Below are 20499 nucleotides of genomic sequence, written 5' to 3' on the forward strand. Positions count from 1 at the left end.
TCTGAATAAAATACACTGAAGTAATTAATGTTACAAAGAAGCCGCGAATACTACTATTGTTAATTTAGATTATTTTTTATAGTAGGGGAGCCCAAGAGGGGATTTCGGGATTTACTCAAGCGCGGCAGATTAATATACAGGGGGATACCTTGTACCCGGTTAAGTACCTCCACCAAATATGAGGCCCATATATAAGGCCGCCCGTGAAGGATACAGGATCAGATTAGTAAAAAAAAATTGATCATCAGACATTCTCGAGCGCGTCAGATTAAGGTAGTGTGAGTTAATCACATCCTAAAAAGTGTATATTCCACTAATCTGACAATTTGAGAGTGACGTAAAGAGAGGGGAGGGCAGCAAAGTTGTAAAAAAAACGTCATCTTGACATTCTCGAGCGTAGCTAATTTTTTTTTTATTTTGAATGAAATAATTCAAGAATATTGAAAAATATATAATCTGACGATTTCCACAAGCCGAAATAACAAAATTTCGTCGATAAAGTTCGTGCGATAAACGCGTGCAGCTGCGTGATGCCTACATTTCCTTCTCCGCGTTTCCCTCAAAATTAGATTTCATGTGAATTTGAACCGATTCGGACCGATAGATTTTGAGAAATTTTGAAAAATCTAAAAAAATAACAATTTGTTTTTTTGAAAGTGTTTTTTTGCAATAACTTTTAAACGGCTTTATCCATCAACTTCAAAGACGAATCCACCTTTAAGCTTGAAAAACGACGTCGATCGCCACCAAACTGGTCAAAATCGGTTGATTCGTTCGAGAGATATCGTGAACGAAAGAAAACCGAAAAAAGTGTTTCTATCACATAACTTCGATATTTCATAGCGGATTATCGTTTTTGATGAAATTAAATAATTAGAGCTTAAAAAATGCGTCGATCGCCGTCAACCGCGGGAAAATTGCTTAATCCATTCAAAAGTTATTGGGGTTTGAAAATTTCAAAAATAGTGTTCTATGAAACTTCTATCAGACTTTCGAGATGGGAGAACTCAAACGCATAGAAATATTATTTCTTTGAACTCTGCGAGCTCATAAGTACAATTTTAAGCGCCCAGGAATGGAATTGCAGGGATGGCCTTTAGGGTGAACCGTTTTTCTAATATTTTTTTTGTCAGATCAGGCAAATCCCTCTAGATAATCGTCAGATTATGAGATAGTACGTTTAGAATATAAATCTGAACCATATATATCTTAATCTGACGCGCTCGAGTATTTCAAAATGGCGAATTTTTTTTGCAGATTATAATAATGGCTGCGAGTTTGCGTCAGATCGAAATCGTCAGATTATTGAATGAGAGCTTTTTTTTTGGTGCACTTAACACCCCCTTAGAAAACCTGACGCGCTCGATTAAATTTTTTTTTTTTCATTTTTAACCCTTACGTACAACCACCCCCATCATGCAAATGATCAGATTAACATACGTACATTATTAAAAATACGTAGGACATTGATGCTATCAATATCTGACGCGCTCGAGTATGTCCATGCAACAGTTTTTTTTTACATATTTAAACATCTATAGCCGCTTTCCCCACCGATGAAAAGGTATATATCATATAACATTTTTTTCTTCTTATCATCTAAGCTTTGCAACCCAATAGGTCTCCACGACGCTCGAGTAAATCCCCATTTAGCATCGTGGGCTCCCCTACCATAATAGTTAATCATATTACCTTGTAATCAAGAACTTGTAAGGACATTTACATACATTGAGTCTGACTTCATAGAGAATTTGCATTACAATTTGCTTAAATTGATATTGAATTGGGTAGGGTATAGCTTTTTAGCAGAACCAGTGTGATTCAAACTCAAACTCCAAAATTTAATAAATAATCGTTTACACTTTTTTGTACAAACAACAAGGTTTCAAGAATATCTTGACCAGATAGTGTCATAATATTTAATTGCTTTAAATTATTCCGTACCGACTCTCTTGGGGAAACACAACAAATTATTATGTTAGTTATAACACATTGTATTATTGGTACTTTTATCTCGGTTGCAAATAACGGGACACTACCAAAAGAAAGTGCTCGCATCCCGGTCCTCAGAAGTCTCACGTGAGAACACAGGTACAATAATTGTAAGTAAGAGTGACTAGTGAAGAGTTTCTAGTTAATGTAACGAAGATACCATTTAACTCACCACATAAGTACATAAAAATTGTAGTGATTTGGAAGCGTAATAATAATAATAATTTATTTTCAATAATATGGTACAAAAAAGTTGTGTTAGTACACTTGAATTTTACATATAAGTTATATACATTGTAAGTCATACCAATTAGTCAATCATTATATTATTTTAGTGATAAAATATCACTTTATTAAAATATTTTATTACGGTAACAAATTAATATTAATTATAATGTTTTACTCGAATAATCATGTATAGAATTCGTTTTTTTTTTCAAAAGTACCTAAGTCATAGTAAATAGTCGATATTTAAAAACTCTAGTAGGTTGATCTTTTAATTATATCATAGGGCATGACAGAACTGTGTTGGCTCAGTGGCTCTCATATCTAACGTTCGAATCACAGCTATAGGGAACTTTCTTTTCTTTCTATAACATCAAATCGTTTAGTGATTGAAAAATGGTCTAATTATAATACAATATTATTAGGTAAATGATACAGAGTGTTGCGGCCAAGATTCTAGCACCACTGGTTTGTTTAACAAGGCGTGTGAAATACACACTGAATTATATTTTTGAAGTTATACTTCTTTTGGCGCGATGGAGAAAAATGACGAGAGTGAATTTTTACGATGCGCGCGCACACCAACACGTAAATTCGATATCGTAAAGTTAGGTCTAGGTGGCATGGAAATCGATAACTATGTTCAAGTTGTATATTCTGGTATTTTTATATTTCGAACACGTGTTTCCTAACAGTAAAATTAAATAGTGTGAATAAATAAATATTTGATAGTATTTACTAATTATTTATTTATTTAAATAAAATCATTTTCATTAATTTTAATATTTATCGTTAAGCGCTACTGCATTTTCGTTCTTTTTTTCCATACGCCAAAGAAGTATAACTTCTACTTCTTCTTTGCGTGTACATAAGTACACACACTCTTTTTTAAATCACCAATGTATGATAAAATGATTAAATGAACAATCAAACTTACATATTATGAAATAATTAAAATCTTTGTCGTCAGTACAAAAAAGTAAATAATTTATTTTCTTGTAAAGATTTATCCGACCACAACATTTATTTACTTTAAAGGAAATGTTTACACTTGCGGTTAACGACTTATTACTTTCTTTCAATTGCGGAATCAGTATATTTTATCTATACAGGGCCAATATATATCCAACATGAACTTGAAAAAATAAATAAGATACTTTCTTAAATATAGGCAGCTAGTAGACGTTACATAGATGTACATATGCTTTAATTGTGTCTAGTGCACGAGTTTCTACAAAACAACATCTCCCCAAATCACTTCGAATGAAGACACCTTTGGACCAGGGAATAGATTATGCGCTTTTTAAATTTACTCAGAAGTCAAACTGTTTCCATGGTTTAGTTGATACTGCGTAACCTCAAAATCTAGAGATCATGAAATCAATTTCGCCTGATACAGTAATTGTTCCGGATTGATAGGCAAAATACCGTAATAAAATATCATAGATAGCGTTTACATCTTTATCCTCGATATGAAATAGAGCAGTTACAACTGAAAATAACATTGCTAATATTTGGGCATCAATGTTCACACGTAACATTTTTTGGGGACAAAAAGTACAATTTTAGAAGTTAAAAAAAATCATAAAGAACACGGATAATGTGAAACTGCGAAACTGCACACTGTACTACAAACTAAATGAATTAATAAGAAAATAAAACATAAAAGGTATATATATTATTATTTCAGGCAATAAACAATTGATTAGTATTTTCCTTTTACAAACCAATGTTTTAATAGTTCATGGAATTTAAGCATATTAACCATATTAAATGCGTTTTTTAAGCTTACTCGTGAATGTTAAGGCAACTTATTAATAGAAACGGGCTGTATAAGAATATTTAACAACAATGTTCATTTAACTAAGTAGACAAATTGAGGCTGGCATGCGGTTGAGAAAAGTGAACTTTTCTATTTATTTCACCATACTATTTGGTTTGTATTACAATGTTTGTTTAATAAACCGGTAGATAAGTACTATAGAGAGATTAAGAAAAACACTTTTGATATTTAATTAAAGGCTTTTAAAGGAATTTATTACATATGGCTGTCTTAAAATATATAAAACGTGTCAGGTTGTTTGTCCGCCATGGACTCCTAAACTACCGAATCGTATCAATCAAATTTGCACATCGCGTACAGTTTGATCTCACTTAAAACATAGGATAGCTTACATCTCAATTTATACCTGCAATATTATTTTACTGCAAATATTGGTTTATTAATAATTACAATTCAAACAGATGGCACCATGTTAAAAGTACCAAAGTTTCACATAAGTTCTCCTACCGTTTAATTGAATAGTTTACTACGATATAATATAACATAAAACTTAGTTACAGCAACGCTTGGCCGAGTCTGCTAGTAAGGATATAATTTTTATCACAACCCACTAAGAAAACAATAAAACTCATTATCTGCTGCTCATAACACACGTAACACAAGCGAATTATACGCCTGATCATCTTTAAGACCTGTATACTTTTATTAAAAACCGTCGATAGCTTTCGTAACAGTGACGCAACGGAGTGTGAAAGCATCTCTGATAATTTTTTCTATCATTGCCAACGGCAAATCTGGCTGGCGCATTGCTGAACTTTATTAACATCTCATAAAGTATAAATTCGCCAAGCACATAGAAATATCCAAATTTGCCGATACACAATTTCCAATTATACTTTACGTAATTGTTTTGGATACAATGCATCAAACATGACCGAAGGAGTTACCGGGTCATTTTTGTGACCCTTCTATGGGAGAAAGCTGCGAGATCCGGTAAATCTTGACATGCGAGAGCTCAGATAATGTTTGCTCATTCCACTTGCCGAGCAACTGTGGATCGCGCGTGTTTTAATATGTGAAGTGATCCAACGTGCAACATGAAGTTCCTATTATTTATTTTTGTATTGGTTAAAGCGGATTACGAGTTGGAGCATGATCCCCAGGAAGTTATGATCGCACAGGAGTCCCGACATTACGAGACCATAGTCAAGCCTCCCGTGAGGATCACTAAACCCAGAGGAGTCACGAATTCGCATCGGCCGCAATATAATATAGACTCTGTAGAGGTCGATGATAAGGATAGTGAGGGGATGGTGAGGGAAGCGGTCCTAAGAGCGTTGGAGAAGAAGAACCACATGGGAAATTTCGCACAGATTCTCCCGATTATACGGGCGATGTCAGGGAATCAGAGGGTGGCGCTAGCCTCATTGGTGGCGAGTCAAGTGACAGCGCCTGGGAGACAAGTCTTAAATCTGGCACAGGTAAATACAATTTAATTATTCTTAGCTGGATAATTATAACAATCGAGTGTTGAGTAAAATTCAAGAACATTATTTCAGCGCTGATCTTTTATGCTAAATGGGTGTAAATTAAAATAGATAGGTTTGCTAATTCTTGAAACAAAATAAATTTTACTTTCTCGTTTCAAAATTAAGCTGTTTGCATATAAAAAGCCTTTTGAAAAAAAAATTTAAGTATCATTTTTTTTTGACCACGCCGAACCTTTACCCGACAAGAAACTTTGCATTAAATAAACGGAGATACAAAAATAATCTATATCAAAATAATATGTTTGTATAATAAAATGTATATTTTTTTATTTATTAATTAATATTCTTATTTAGTTAATATCAAACAAATTTAAGAACAGAACAACATACTATGGGTGGATATTAGATTGATATCAAAATTCTTATATTTTTATGACGACTAATAAGGCAAGCACTTAGATCAATTAAACAAATTAGCCTCGAAACTCTTGCAAATAAACTTTCATAATTTGATCCTAATTATATATATTACTAGTTAATGTTTGTAATTTCCTACAAAATTGTGCTGTTTAGTTGTCCCACACAAAATATTATTTTTATATTTTAAATAACTTTGATATCTCTCTGTCTCTCTTTTATTAATCATTTCTCTTTTTTAACCTCTGAGTCCCGCAAATTCACTCAAGGAGATCCAACAATAACACTTTAAAGCTACGTTAAAAAAGCTAAAAAATACAATAGTTCTAAAATAGTTGATTTAATACAAACACAATATCTATTTTTGTATAAAAATCGATGGCGTGTGACGAATCTTGCCTATAGACATTTTTATTTTTCTAATTATACACAAATAATGAATGATAAGAGAATCTGATACAGAAATCTAAAGCAAAACCAGCATTGATTCTTTTTACCGTTTTTTGTTCCGTATCATCGTTTGGTTAACGTATAAGTTTTCTATAAAATCTGAATTGAAACCGCATGCTGTTGCAAATTTACTTACGTAATCATTTGAAGATATATGTGTAATTGCCAATATGACTGTCAAGATATATGTTTATATAATAATTGTTAAGCGTAATTAAGATTAATAGTGCTTTTATAAGGTGGTCCTAGATTTGTCCCTAGTAAAACAATAATTATTTCGGAGCATCGATATACAAATCTTTAACGTTATATAGAATTAGCATTTAACATATATTTAAAACGTTATTTATGTTTAAATCTTGATCAAAAAGCTTAGCTAAAATTAAATCCTTTTATTTTTTTACCTTTTAATAACCATTCATGTATTCACAAATATTTTCTTTCATTTCTTTTGCTTTTTCTTTCAGATATGAAATAATAAAAAAAAACTTTAATTGATTTTAAGCCTTCATTACGCACACGTTCGTTTAACAATATATAGTATCAATTAAAAGGAAAATTAGTTTTCTCATAGCTAATTACGAAAGTGTAAAAACCAATAGCTGTGGGAAGAAATTTTCTAATCGCACTAAATGTGTCGCAAAATAGATTGGTGATTTTTTGCGTCGACTGTTCATAATAGTAGCTTTTACGAAACTGGTTCATTGTGCAAATTGGTCATCTAACTAGTTGAATATTGAATCCGTTCAGTTTGTTAATCATTGTATGTATTCCTGTTACTAATAAAACATGAACTTTTCTTAGCTTGCACTAGGCAATTGGGACAAATGTTACATTTTTGGGTGAAAGACATCCCCCTATCTGCACGGTCTTGCTCACCTTCTAGTTTCACCAAGTGCTATATTATTATGTTTGGCAAACTTTAGCTCAAGATTAATTCATGATGCTGGACATCGTTGCAGACAGCCCTCAGCCAAGTGAGCACAGTCATTGGTATATTGTAGATTTGTAGAAAATGATTGTTTTTGTTTATATTATAAATGGATTTCAAGAGGTCTAATTTGATACATTCGTGTAATTGTATTGGGATTCTGGTGGTGGACAAAATGATAAGGTCTACATTATCTTATCAATTATATATCTGTATTAAACATATCGGAAGAACCAACTGAAGACAATTTTCTATAAGTAGACTTGTCAGTGAATTAAAAATCATATAAAATGTAAAGATTGTATTAAAAGTCTCAGGCACGAACTTCTCAAGTGTCGTTAGCTAAGTGTTACAAAAAGTAGTTTCTTATTACCAAACATAATTTTTCGGAGTTACGCACTAGCACCAATAAGGAAAATCTAAATGCATCTGTCCCATGTCCATAGCCTTAGAGACTTTAGCAAACTAAAAGCATGTTTTAATAAATCGTGATCGCACATCTTGGCGGTTCTTACGCTGCAATTATGTATTCTGTTACATGAGCAAGTAGGTCAATAACCTCAGATGCGTATTATTTCCGATCAGAAATTATTTTTAGAAACTTTGTAAAGGTTAGTAATACAAAATATGATAAATACTACACTAAAAAATCAACTGAAGTAAACTGAAAAAAAAATTGTTACCTACCTACATGAATATACATTATTATTATAATATTACTGATGAATTGGTTTTGACAGGATTTCCTGGCACATGTAATTATTAGTCTTTAGTGTAATAGAGGTTAGTAGATAAAGGCTAATTTTATTATTTTGGTTCATAAGTAGTAAATAAGTAAAACTCATGTTTAAAATAAATATGTACAATAATATAGTCCACAAAATGTATATAAACTGAAACGTTAAAATCTAAAAAATATCTTGGCTAAGATTTTGTGACTGCGTTGTTAAATATAAATACTTAGAAATATCATTAGGAACAATAATTAGGCACTTTTTTTTTCTCATGTAGAGCAGCTTCCCGGTGTAGAAGTTATAAATATTAATACTGGTAGATGCTTGGCCGTCATTCAAGTATATCGGCCCAGATGCGAACAATTATAAAGAGAAATAGATAAGTTTTTGCAACATAACTTTTCTTACGATAAAGAACACACATACAAGTAAAATCCTGTACGATTGTGTTTCTAAAGAGAATATTATTAAACTTAAATAGTAACAAAGTGGACGTATGTACGACCGAAAAAGGCTGGCAACGCACTCACGGGTTTTTAATTGTTTCACTGATCAACATTCCGATGAACCTTCTACTTTTAATACGAATATTACGCCATTTTACTAAACTATAATACAATTGCCGTATATGAATTACAATAAACAATAATACAATCACTGGCAACGATTAGTTCACATTGCCCAGTATGTGCACCTACATCCTAACATAAGAAGTGCCCTAGTTTCGATCTGGTAATATAAAACATTATACATATATTAAATATAAATTATCAATTTTACTTCAATTTTGCTTTCGTTTTTTAATATTCAACTTTCACATTTTATAGTTTAAGTTACCGGTATTCATGTTACAATAAAATTATATTTACATAACAGTACAATACCGATTCATTTAAGTATCAGTTTTCATCTGTCTGCTTCAATAAATTTATTATAGAAATTATATTATACTCAAGAGCTTAATAATTCGAATATTATTCGTTGTAGTTAAAGAGCAAAGGAAATAGTGCTCTGTATTTAAGATAAGTGAGATATATTTGTTAGTGCCATAGGCTCTCCATGGCTCATTTATAGATAAGATAGCTAATTAATTAGCACTTAATTATTTTGCGAAAAATGTTGAATATAATTTTATTACGACTATTAGTATACAAAAATATATATTGAGAAAATTTAAAATAGCTTTGAACTGACCGCATCTAACCAGGCATCATTTTTACTTCTTAAATACCTTACACGTACTTGAACTAGTAACTTTGTGACCTTTAAACTAACAATAAACATATTTAAAGTATAACTATGAAAGTTGTCCCACAAATGGACCTGTTTCCCAGGTCCATTAAATATAATATAATAATAGTGTTGACAATGCGTGTCTTTATCAAGAAATACTTCACTGCACTTGTGTATAAGTAAAAATGTTTGTATTATAAACATGACGATTATTTAAATGATCCTAATCCTATAGTTAATAATAATATCCTAATCCTAATAGTTTCTTGTCAACTCTTCTCGCCCGAGCGACGCCCTTAACTTACAAACTGGTAGTAAATATATAAATTTTTTCTGGAGACGTTCATAAGTCTACTTGGTTACCTATATGAATAAATATATTTTGGGTTTGTGTTTGATACACGACACTAGGTTTCAGGGTTTATATTTAATATCACTTCTTCTATTAATTGAAAGACTATTTATTTAATTAATGAGAGTATAGTATTTTGTAGTAATTAGTCGAATTCGACTATTTGAAAAAAAAAATCATTTTTTCATTTCAGGTGAGATCACTGGTTGGTAACGAAAACTCCACTGCTGAACTCATGCTTCCTATACTACAGGACACAGCAAATCTAATCCAACGATCCCTTCACTCTAAGAAGAAAACAAGAGACACACGATATTTATCAGGAAACCCAAAATTCATTCCATATCCATTTGACATTCAACAACGAGACATACCAGACAACCAACATCACATAGAAAACCGTTTTCCAAATCAACCACATTTTCAAAGACGCTCTTATCTAGAGGATGTAAACGATGACGAATTTAACATAGGTGTACAAAATGCTAACACACAAGAGCGAGTCACTAAATCAGACAAAATCAAACTTCCTCCAAGAGTACTCATGAAACAGAACAATACAGATGAACTGAAAACAATACAAAACATTACGCAAGAATACGACACAAAGTCCAATGACATGGAAGATAATGTAAGTGATCAATTCCTATAACAAATTGCTTTTGATTCAATTTACAGCTTCAAGTTACAACTTACGACATACAGGAACATAACGACAACAACTTACGATTTGGCATTACAAATTATTTTGTAATTGATTATAGAGTTAATTGAACTATACTGCTAACTATAATATACAAAACATGAACGTTAGAATTCAGAAATAACACTTTAAAAAGCGAATAATGTAGCTTCCTATTTTAGTTTTATATTCAGATTATTATAGTACAGAGTACTAGACTTTTGTTTATAAGCTTGATTTGGTTTAAGTTTTAGATGGCGTTGATATAAAACGTGCAAAACTCAATTTAAATTGTACTCTTAAATGTGAACAAAACACTTTTACCCAATTATATTATCTAATTGATAATATAATAAAGAAATATTTCAGAGAAATTCTAGCAGGAAGATGACAGAAGTCACAGATAGACTGAAAGTGAAGGAACCCGCGAAAATACATGAAAACGGAACCTTTGATCTGATGACTGATGCGACCAACCAGAGCATCGCTCAAGATCTTCCGGTGGCTGAAAAACTTCGTTCACTGAACAGATATTTAGATAGAAAAGGTATTTTCCATATTACGGGTAATATTATTTTTATTGACATATGTCATACTTTCGAAATTCATTTTATATTTAAACATACCTAATGTTAGACATTTTTGCGAAAATATTTTTTGTCTATTTTATTTCCAAAGTTTTTGACAGACACATTTCATTCAACTAGATATCGTGGAAAATAACAAGTAAATAAAGCAAATTAATTTATACAGACAGTCCGATCAATCTTTAGTGTACTGTACGATTAAATAATGCAATTTTACTTTGATATTTTGCAAGCGTCTAAAGTATAGTAGTAGAAATTATGTCTGCACTATACAAAAACTAATAAATATTGATTTTATTCGACTGTTAAACCAGACTTCACTTTTAATAAATATTAATAGGACAATATTAATTAATATCTCATCACTCTGTAACTTTATTTACTAACCAGAGTTTTTCACACTTTTTTATATACATAAAAACTAAATTAAAAAAATAACAGCTGACACCGACTCTGCCGCAGAATAAATAAATAATTATTAATCATTTAACAAATTATAGGGAACCTCATTCGTCGAGGGACATATCCACCGAAACTGACAACTGTACGCCGAGCCAATGCTGAGCCTACAGTTTCCCCAATCGCAAGAAGACGGCCAATTCCAGCGAGGAAGCTCCCAGCAACAAATGAACATGCCCAATGTGAACTGTTTACTAACAATTTGTGCTTGCATAGTGAAGACTATCCCACGTAAGAGAATTAATATCTCATTTGCATCTATGTTTTAGTCTCTTTTGTTTCCCTATAAATCAGACCAAACTCTATTTATTCTCCCTCTTTTATTACTCTATTAGATATACACGCTTATGAACGTGAATATAAAAAAGGTATAAAATAAATTTACTACCACAAATTAGCGCGAAGATCTGTCTAGAAAGAGTTTCTCTTCGCCGTCCTCTTTAATCGCTAGGTTGATCATTTCTCTTCTATTCTCCCTTTGGTCACGTTCTGCACTAAAGGTCGTGTTGGTGTTTCATAGCTTCTTTTATTGCAGACCTATAAGGACTCGGTCTTTCACATGCCTTATTATTGACAACGTTATATTCAGTTATGGTAACAGGCCAATACAATTTAATGTAATAAATCCAGCACCATTTTTTAAGTATTAAATTTTAATATAAATAAATAAATACGCTTAAATTTTCTTAAGTATTACCCAAACATGAGTTATCATCGCCACAATACTTTAAAACCCAACGCATACCTAAGAAGATACTGTTCTGACAAAAAATGTGAGGTCAATGGTTGCGTAAGTAGAGCGTTGTAACGAAAGCAAAAGTAAATAAAAGGGAAAGAGGCAAAGCTTAGCGAAAGTCGCTGCGTACAGCTTACGTACCGTCATTTGAATTAAGCCCCTGCAGTCACCTTTTGAGATCGAAAAACGTGTGAATATCGTTTATGATATGCCAATAATGTAATGGATTTAGTTAAGAATGAGTCTAGCAGAGTAGCAGCAAGGATTGATCTGTGTTTGCATATACAGTTCTTCCTTTAATTCCCCAATAATCACACACCCACATACACACTTTGACGTGCTTACCTTCACTCTTATACAATCACACAACATAGCCAAATTAGGTATAACTTAGTAAAAATGTATAAAATTATTTTTATTGATTTGTTCTCCTTGAGTTTGAACCTTTTTGTTGGAAAATATTATGTATTCCTACTCTGGTATATATGTTTTTGGTGTTATTATTTGTTATTATATATATTTTTGTTAGCTGCAGGAATACGAAATAAATAAAACACACATATTGGGCGAACTTCCTAATACCTAATAGTTCGCCTCTTAGTGGTTTGGATGGATTTTTAATGATTAATATTTTACAAGATTTGTATGGTTGTTTTATCTTAATATATATATTTCTTGTGTGCGTGTGTATGTGACTGAACTCCTCCTAAACGACTGGACCAATTTTGATGAAATTTTTTGTGTGTGTTCGTGGAGATTCGAGAATGGTTTAGATTCACAATTTTGTCCGCTGGACAATGTTTTTTTTAATTAATTAGTAGTTGTTGATTTTGGAATGTTTTACATTGGATCCGACAGACGGCGCTACCATCGCACTGTCAAATTTTAAATAATATTCGAATTTTAATTTTAGTCTGTCCCGACAGTTAGCGCTGCGATCAAATTAAAAAAAAGTTTTGTTATCATTGTGTTATTGTAGACCATGTGCTGGATCGTTAGATATTGTCATAACATTTGAATAATAATTTTCATCAAAATGGTCCAGAATGTTTTAGCTTATTAAAAAAAGTTTGAAATTTTCAAATTAAAGACGTATAGACAGGACAACGTCTGTCGGATCCGCTAGTTATTTTATACAAAGGTATATGCAGCAGAGAATCGGTGGTGGAATATTTCTGTGGGACATTACCTCTTACATTGTATTATTTTATTTTCTTCATATTTACAGTGATGCGATACTTAGCTCTTTAAGAAGAAATAAAGCTGCCGGTGCTCTATTGGCCGACATCAAGGAACCTGGTGAAGGAGCAGTAGACGGCATTACGGCTGCTCAAGAAGCTAAATATACAGCTGATCATTATTTGATATCTAACAGGTACTTAGAAGTATTCATGTACCAAAGATAATTTTACTACTACACTTAAATATATTTTTCAAACGGTTGCTTATTTAAGTATTTTAATGAAATTCCTCAGGAAAGACCTATGAATACCATAATATAAAACTATTTTGATCTATTTTTTATGTGTACTGGTCTGTTTGTCCTTCGCTTGTGTATGTATCTTATATTGTAACAATTGAATTTTCCAGACGTGGTGATACAGCAAATAGAGACTTTGCCAGTGCTGGAGAAGCTGGTTTCATGTGCCCAAGTACAGTAAAGTATGCCAGACCACAGCGTGCAAGAGCCACTTCTGGTCAATGGAAATATATTGTCAACACTGGAGAACATACACAAACCCTACGATTGGAAAAATGCTTGTTAGTTATTATGTGTCATAACTATAGAAATAATGAAATATATTAATAGTAATAAAACAATAATTGAGAACAAATACTGAACTATTATAACGTCTTCTCTCAATCCATTGTATGCTCCACATAATCTTTTATAACAAGTTCAAATATTATTTCAGAAAACCAAAAGAACCCTGTACATATCTTACAGACAACTTCAAATCAAAATGTGTTCAAGTTTACAATTATCACAGACTATTGACATGGGATCAACAAAATGGATTGCACATGGATATTTTTAAGGTAGTGTAAATTAATACTGTTAAAACTTAATAGACTTATGAGAATAGTACCCATCAGCTTTTTCCTGTACTATATCCACATATCCTGTTAAGTACAAATATAATTTTCTATTTACATATAAAAGTCATAGGAAATTTACTTTCCAGGTTCCGACGTGTTGTTCTTGTCATATTGAAGGTTATAGCGTTTCATTCCCTCCTGTTGGCCAACGAGTGCATGAAACATCTTCGGAACAATTTCCTGGCGAGGACCTTTCTTCAGAACAAGGCAATCGGGCATTTGAAGACGTCCAGTCATCGATACAAAGACCTGTGTTAAATAAATCACCAAGCTTTGGATTTAATAGACCAATCGACTCTTTTCCACCATTTGCCGACAATTCAGTTCAAGGTTCAGCGTTTTCTAATACAAAATTGAATGACTTTGACAGTATAAAAGGATCTGGACCGACAGATTCCTATGGTAATTCATACTTTCCAGATAACTTTAACCAAGCTAGCACAATCCGTAACATTAAAAGACCGGTACCAAGGAATCCGGCTGGACTTGCAAATCCATCAAATAATGTAGGATCGGATTCAGCAACCTTACCTAGCTTCTTAGAACCACCAACTCCGTCAGCACCTTCATCATTTTCATTTTCAAAAGACTCCAAATACAAGCTTAGTGATCATTTCCAAAAGAGTCCCAGGCCAAACCGAAGACCAATAAGAAAGAAAATTTCCAGGGTTCCGGATGACTTAATGTCGTCAGGAACATCAGCTATTGGAGCATTTCAAATTGACAACTTTGAAAGTTTAGAAGATCTCAATGACGAAGTAGATGAATCACAGGTTAATAAAGTTATAAATCATGCCATCACTCGACCTACGATAGCGCCTAAGCTACCGGCAAAAGAAAACATTTATATAACAAGAGAACATAGCAATGACGAAAATGGCAAAAAGATTAATTATAATTATCACCCCATCATTGATTTCTTTGAAGATGAAGAGAAAGATAGTGATTCTATTGATAGAGAAGATAACTTAGACTCATATGTTCAATCATCAGAATCAGAATGGAAACCTATTAGCCACACACCTGTGGATAGGAGGAAGCACTAAAATTTCAAATATATATATATGTATAATTTTATACTTTCTCATTCGATAAGTTATACATTTTTATTTAAAGGTTTAATTATAGTTTCTTTACTTTGTAAGAATCTGGGTAACCTGGACCAAACCAAATTATGTTGCTATTTATTTGTATTTTTATACCATAGTATTAGTGTTCTATTTATTAAGTAGATTATAATATTTTAAGTTAGACGATATGAAAAGTGTAATAAACTTGCCAGTGCAATAAAATATTCAAAATTTAGAACTTTTTATTAATAAAATTCAAATTATGGGTGTTATAAATTAGGTGTTGCTAAAACTATCTAGGTTGTTGTTTTATGTAATTAATTACTTACAATTACTTTTTATAAGAACATAATTTAAACAAAAGGACTCAGTTAATGCACTATTTAATTTTTCCTTACCTAGTTATGAAATCTAGATTAAATCAAATACATTTTGAATAAAATTCTTTAATAATTATAAAAAATAATGTTTTACAGTTAATTTACATAAAACACAGAAATAACGGATTAGATTACATTACAATATTGTAAAGTAAACTTACATTATAATACAATATAAATACGTATATGAATTTATTTTTTAAATAATTATATTAAGTTCATTTTATCACAGTAATTATTAGCAACTAGCTTTCAAAAGCAAACAATAATTTTATGTGACAAAAATATAGTTAGTTTTCCAACACTGAAAAACAATTTTGGCACTCATGGATTCGAATGTTTCCTGTTACTAGTCTTCTAGATAGTAGTACATTCTTTTACTGGGATCTAAAATGAACGCAGGCATTGTAGTGATTTCAGTCGCTGCTCTTGCGTACGCATTCAATACTTCTGCTTCTGTTTTTCTATTTCGTTTTTGTTTAGCAATTCTGTTTGTTGTGCTGCTTTCTGTTGTAGTATCCTGACTATTCTTATGTAGTGTAATCTTTGCACTTCTATAATTTCCCCCATGCATGGGTTCATTGTTGTTTCTTGAATAGGCTTTAGAGTTTCCGTTATATACATTGTAATTTTCTATATTGTCGCCATTGTTATCATCATCTTGTAGTTCTATGAGTTTTGCACTTTTTTCGTCGCTAAATCTATTCATTTTTCTTCTATGATTTACGTTCCGCTGTGTTGACGAGGACTTAGGTATATCACTTTTTTCTAATCTTTTTAATTCAGTATTACGATAATTCTGATTTCTTGGCTTGATTGTTAATGTTTCATGTTCAATTATTTTTTTTGATTCAGATTGAGATGTTTCAACATCACTTTCTGGATTAACATTTCTATAATTACCACCGTGTTTTGGACCATTTTCAAAATCTATATTGTCATTGAACACATCAATATCACCCAAATTATTTATTTCTCTAGCCAAAGTTTCGTCTTTGTACAGATTTAAGGAGACGGGATGGTTATTATTGGGTATATTATGAGGACGGTCTACCTCTTTAATAATTTCAATTTCTTTTATATCCTGTTTATAGTGTGTCACATGTGGTGATGTTTTGTTGACAGGCAATTCTTTATGGATTTCAACTTTTTTACGATAAACTGTTGGTTGTAAATCACCATACAAGACTTCTGTGGTTGATGTTGGTTCAGTGGTTTGTATAAGAGTTCTTTTTGTTGGTTCCGATGTAGTTAATTGAATTTTTCCTCGTCTGTCTGGTAAAGGAGTAGTTTCTTTCAATTTCTGATTTTTGTTTTCTTGATTATTGTCAATTACATCGAAGTCGTCTTCGTCATCTTCGCCATCATCATATTCATCTTCTTCACTAGAATCATCATCTTCATCGTCTTCTTCTTGGCTTTCATCATTTTCTCGTAGTTGGTCATCAATTACTTTTTCATAGGTGTTCTTATGCTTTTTGGTACTGTCACTGTGTTCATTTTCTTTTTCATATGTTGGTGTATATTCATCCATATCTTGTTTTATGCCTATCATGGCATCAATTTCTTCTCGTCTCATATCATCTGTGTCATCACCGTAAGATTCTGTATCTGTGACAAGCGTACTCTTTGTTGTTTTCTTCTTCTTTTCTCTGTAATTTGGTGTCCTTATGAGTTTTTCACTATGTTCAGGAGGATCAATATGTATGGGTGCGGCATCTGTTGTTGATGTGTGAAACCGGGTAGTTAGCTGAAGTTTCATTGAGTTAGATTTTGCATCTTCTTTAGGTTTAGCTGTTGGTGCTAAATGAATTCTTTTAAACAGTTTTGGTTTTGTAGTACTCGTGGTTGTACTTGTTATTTCATCGCTTTCATCCTCATATTCTTCATAATCGGCGTCAAGATCTTCTTCATCTTTAGTTTGAGGTTTAATTGTTGTTGACTGAATGGTTTTTGATATTATATTACTAGCTGCAATGCTTTGAGTAGTCACAGTTCGTGGGATATATTTATATGTCATTGATTGTGGTCCGTCGGATAAATGCACAAAGTTTTTTTTCGTTTTTTCGTTTTTGTTAGCTGTCTTTTCTCTATAGTCTTCTATAGACATTGAAGTTTTATTTTCAACAGGACTATAATGAGGACGATGATTTTTTAGATCTATTTCATACCGCGGTTCACCTCTTCGTTGGTCTTTACTAACATCAATGAAATCTCTTTCATTAAGGGGTCTATCATTTTTACCAATATCTTTATAATACTTTTGATTATTACTCGTGTCAGCAATTTGTCTTGTTTGCAGTTTTCTTATAACTGGGCTAATATTGCTTGAAGCTGGAAACTTTTTGGAATCTGTTGCTTGACTATCCTTTATGACCTTATATGGTTCATACATAAATGTTACCCCTCTCTTTTTTCTAAGTTTCGTTAGTATCGTATTATTTTTTGTATCAATAGAATTGCTTTGATTTTTTGTTATATCCGTAAAGGTGTTATTACCTTTATACAGACTGTTCGATAAACCTATTTTTTCTTTATTTATCTGTTGATTGGATACATTGTTTTTCAGTTTATCAACAGAAAATATGCTGGAATTTATTTCTTCTAAAGGTTGTGGATTTTTAATAAAATTTTCAGTAAAAAATGGACTGTCTAATGGTTCCTGTCCAAAATATTTTTTCTTAAAACAATCTATTTTATCTCCCAATCCTTCCAACCGTTGTTTGTTTTTGAATTTTTTAAATTCTTCCTCTCCTTTTTTATCATTATTATATTCTTCACCTTTATTATCTTGAGAAATTTCATCACTGTCAAATTTATCTGGTATTGGATTTACTTCTTTTTCAACTTCAGGACATTTAAGATTTAGTCTTGAATTGTAGAATGCGCTATTGTCTTTTGTTTTATTAGGGATAAGATTCAGGTTTTCGGAGTAGCGTAGAGGAGAATTTTTATCTAGAGTCTTCAAATTATTGAAATAATACGGATACTTATTCGTGGAGATTTCAACATTATGTCGAGATAGCGTTGTGTTTTTATTTTTTATTTTTTCTTTTATACTTGATGAATTCAAATTCACTTCCCTTTTTGATAAATCATGATCAGGTATATTTTCGTTTACAGAGTTTGTATTATTACTGTCACGTTTATTTCTTTCACTTGTACTGTCATTATCAGGTTCTATTGCATCATTACTTTCAGAGTAGTCATTTTCATCTTCAGAATAATCTTCCGAGGCATTTCCGTCGAAATCTTCAGCATGTTCATCATTCCATTTTTCACCGTGTAATATCTGATCTCTTGAACTAGTTTTACCTTCATCAGTAAACCCAGTATCAACAGTTGGAATTTTATATTTACCTTTGCTAGCTTCACTTTCTGTCAGAAAACCTCCGTGTCCTTCATGATCAGATGCATGTTTCTGTTCACCTGCATGATCATAAGCGGAATCTTCGTATCCTTCTTCTGAATAAACAACTTGATTTTTACTACTTTTTATGGCTTCCCTTAATCTTGGAGCGTTTTGTATTTCTTCTAAATTGTCTGCATCTTCATAAGCAGCCGACTTTGGGAGATGCCTAAATGTAGCTGTTTTTCGCACTTGAGCATAGTTTTTTATTGGAATAAATTCTTCATTTTCGCTTTCGGTTTCTTGGGTGAATGTTGAATGATCGTCTTTTTGTAATTCTAAATTGTCCATCACTTTTGGTCTGTTTTTTAGAACGGCGTTATTTATAGATTCCTCAAATCCATTCCTAATATTTTTATAATTTTCTTTACCTTTCTCAAATATATCATAACCCTCAGGTTTTTCAGCATACTGTTCAAGAGGCAATATTTGTGGATATTCGTTATTGCTATCATCATATGTGAGTGAATGTTGCTGTCGTAACTGGTGTAAGTTATGTTTTAAGGGATGGTAATGCATAGGAGTAACTTTAGCATAACTTTGGCTCCAGGGATGTCTTAGTTTTTGGTTTAAAATATGTTCTCGATTACTATGAATAGGTACCCGTTGGTAGTAAATTGGTCGTCTAACTGGTCTATGGATTTCATACTGAACAGGTATATTTTTGTGTGGTACCTTTTTTTTATCAATAGAATCGGGACGTTCTAAATATTCGTCTTTATGTACATCAGATTCTCCAGCATCATGCTCATATTTCTGAAGCCTATTTTTCGCATCAGCTACATCATTTCTAATTTTATTTAGTATAGGATCTTTATAAATAGTTTGAAGCGCTGGAACCTCTGCTTCATAAGGATGATAAACTTCATAGTAATTGGTAATTGGCTTGACTTGTCCATAATCTTGTTTTACGTATTCTTGATATGGTTTATAATTTTTATGCTCACTATTGAGCATCTGGTGCTTGCCAAATTGTGGCTTATTAAGACCTGTGTGTGGATTGATTGGATACGATTCATAATGATTTTCTGGTGACTTAACATTATGGAAGTGTGCTACTTCAACGGCGAAATGTGGTTTATTGGCTGAGTAGTGGAAATATTCATTGTTTTTGTCTTGGTTCACTGGTTTCACTTCACTGTCATTGTCCCAGGTCACAGGTACTTTTATACTACTACTGAGCGTACACTGAAATACTAAGATCGCGACGGCAATGTGCATTGTTTACATCACGGACAAGCAGGGCGCGGCGCGACAGTCGACTAGCCCGCTTCACCGTCTGATCGCGGTATTTATCGTCTCGGTCAAGCGTCGCGGAACGATTGCAATCCGTTCGATTTGTTGAACTAATCATTTTAAGATGAAGCATTTAGCGATTAATATATTTATTATTATTATATAGCGTTTTGTTTTAACAGAAAGCTTAATTCGTGATTCATGTGAAGTTCGTACTAAAAAATGTGCTATAC

General features: G+C 32.1%; 2 protein-coding genes across 2 annotated transcripts; one reads left to right on the forward strand and one right to left on the reverse strand.

Annotated features, from left to right (window-relative positions):
• The first annotated feature begins 5020 nt into the window (after positions 1-5020).
• Positions 5021-15476, forward strand: LOC110991762 (neurotrophin 1). The gene is made up of 8 exons (XM_022257248.2): positions 5021-5481; positions 9801-10238; positions 10659-10836; positions 11377-11566; positions 13300-13446; positions 13662-13832; positions 13988-14111; positions 14258-15476. Exons 1-8 carry the CDS (start codon positions 5098-5100, stop codon positions 15215-15217), a joined length of 2592 nt encoding a protein of 863 aa, XP_022112940.2. The 5' UTR covers positions 5021-5097; the 3' UTR covers positions 15218-15476.
• A 277-nt stretch (positions 15477-15753) lies between these two features.
• Positions 15754-20280, reverse strand: LOC110991758 (MATH and LRR domain-containing protein PFE0570w-like). The gene has a single exon (XM_022257241.2). The coding sequence runs from the start codon at positions 20249-20251 to the stop codon at positions 15971-15973; it is 4281 nt and encodes a 1426-aa protein (XP_022112933.2). The 5' UTR covers positions 20252-20280; the 3' UTR covers positions 15754-15970.
• Positions 20281-20499: the final 219 nt, after the last annotated feature.

The sequence above is a fragment of the Pieris rapae genome, chromosome 16, assembly GCF_905147795.1.
Source record: "Pieris rapae chromosome 16, ilPieRapa1.1, whole genome shotgun sequence".
Taxonomy (NCBI): Eukaryota; Metazoa; Arthropoda; class Insecta; order Lepidoptera; family Pieridae; genus Pieris; species Pieris rapae.

Coding starts and splice junctions, on each gene's coding strand:
- LOC110991762 (XM_022257248.2), top strand. CDS start 5,098: ATGAAGTTCCTATTATTTATTTTTGTATTGGTTAAAGCGGATTACGAG. Junction 11,567..13,299: donor CATAGTGAAGACTATCCCAC/GTAAGAGAATTA, acceptor TCATATTTACAG/TGATGCGATACTTAGCTCTT. Junction 13,447..13,661: donor CATTATTTGATATCTAACAG/GTACTTAGAAGT, acceptor TGAATTTTCCAG/ACGTGGTGATACAGCAAATA.
- LOC110991758 (XM_022257241.2), bottom strand. CDS start 20,251: ATGCACATTGCCGTCGCGATCTTAGTATTTCAGTGTACGCTCAGTAGT.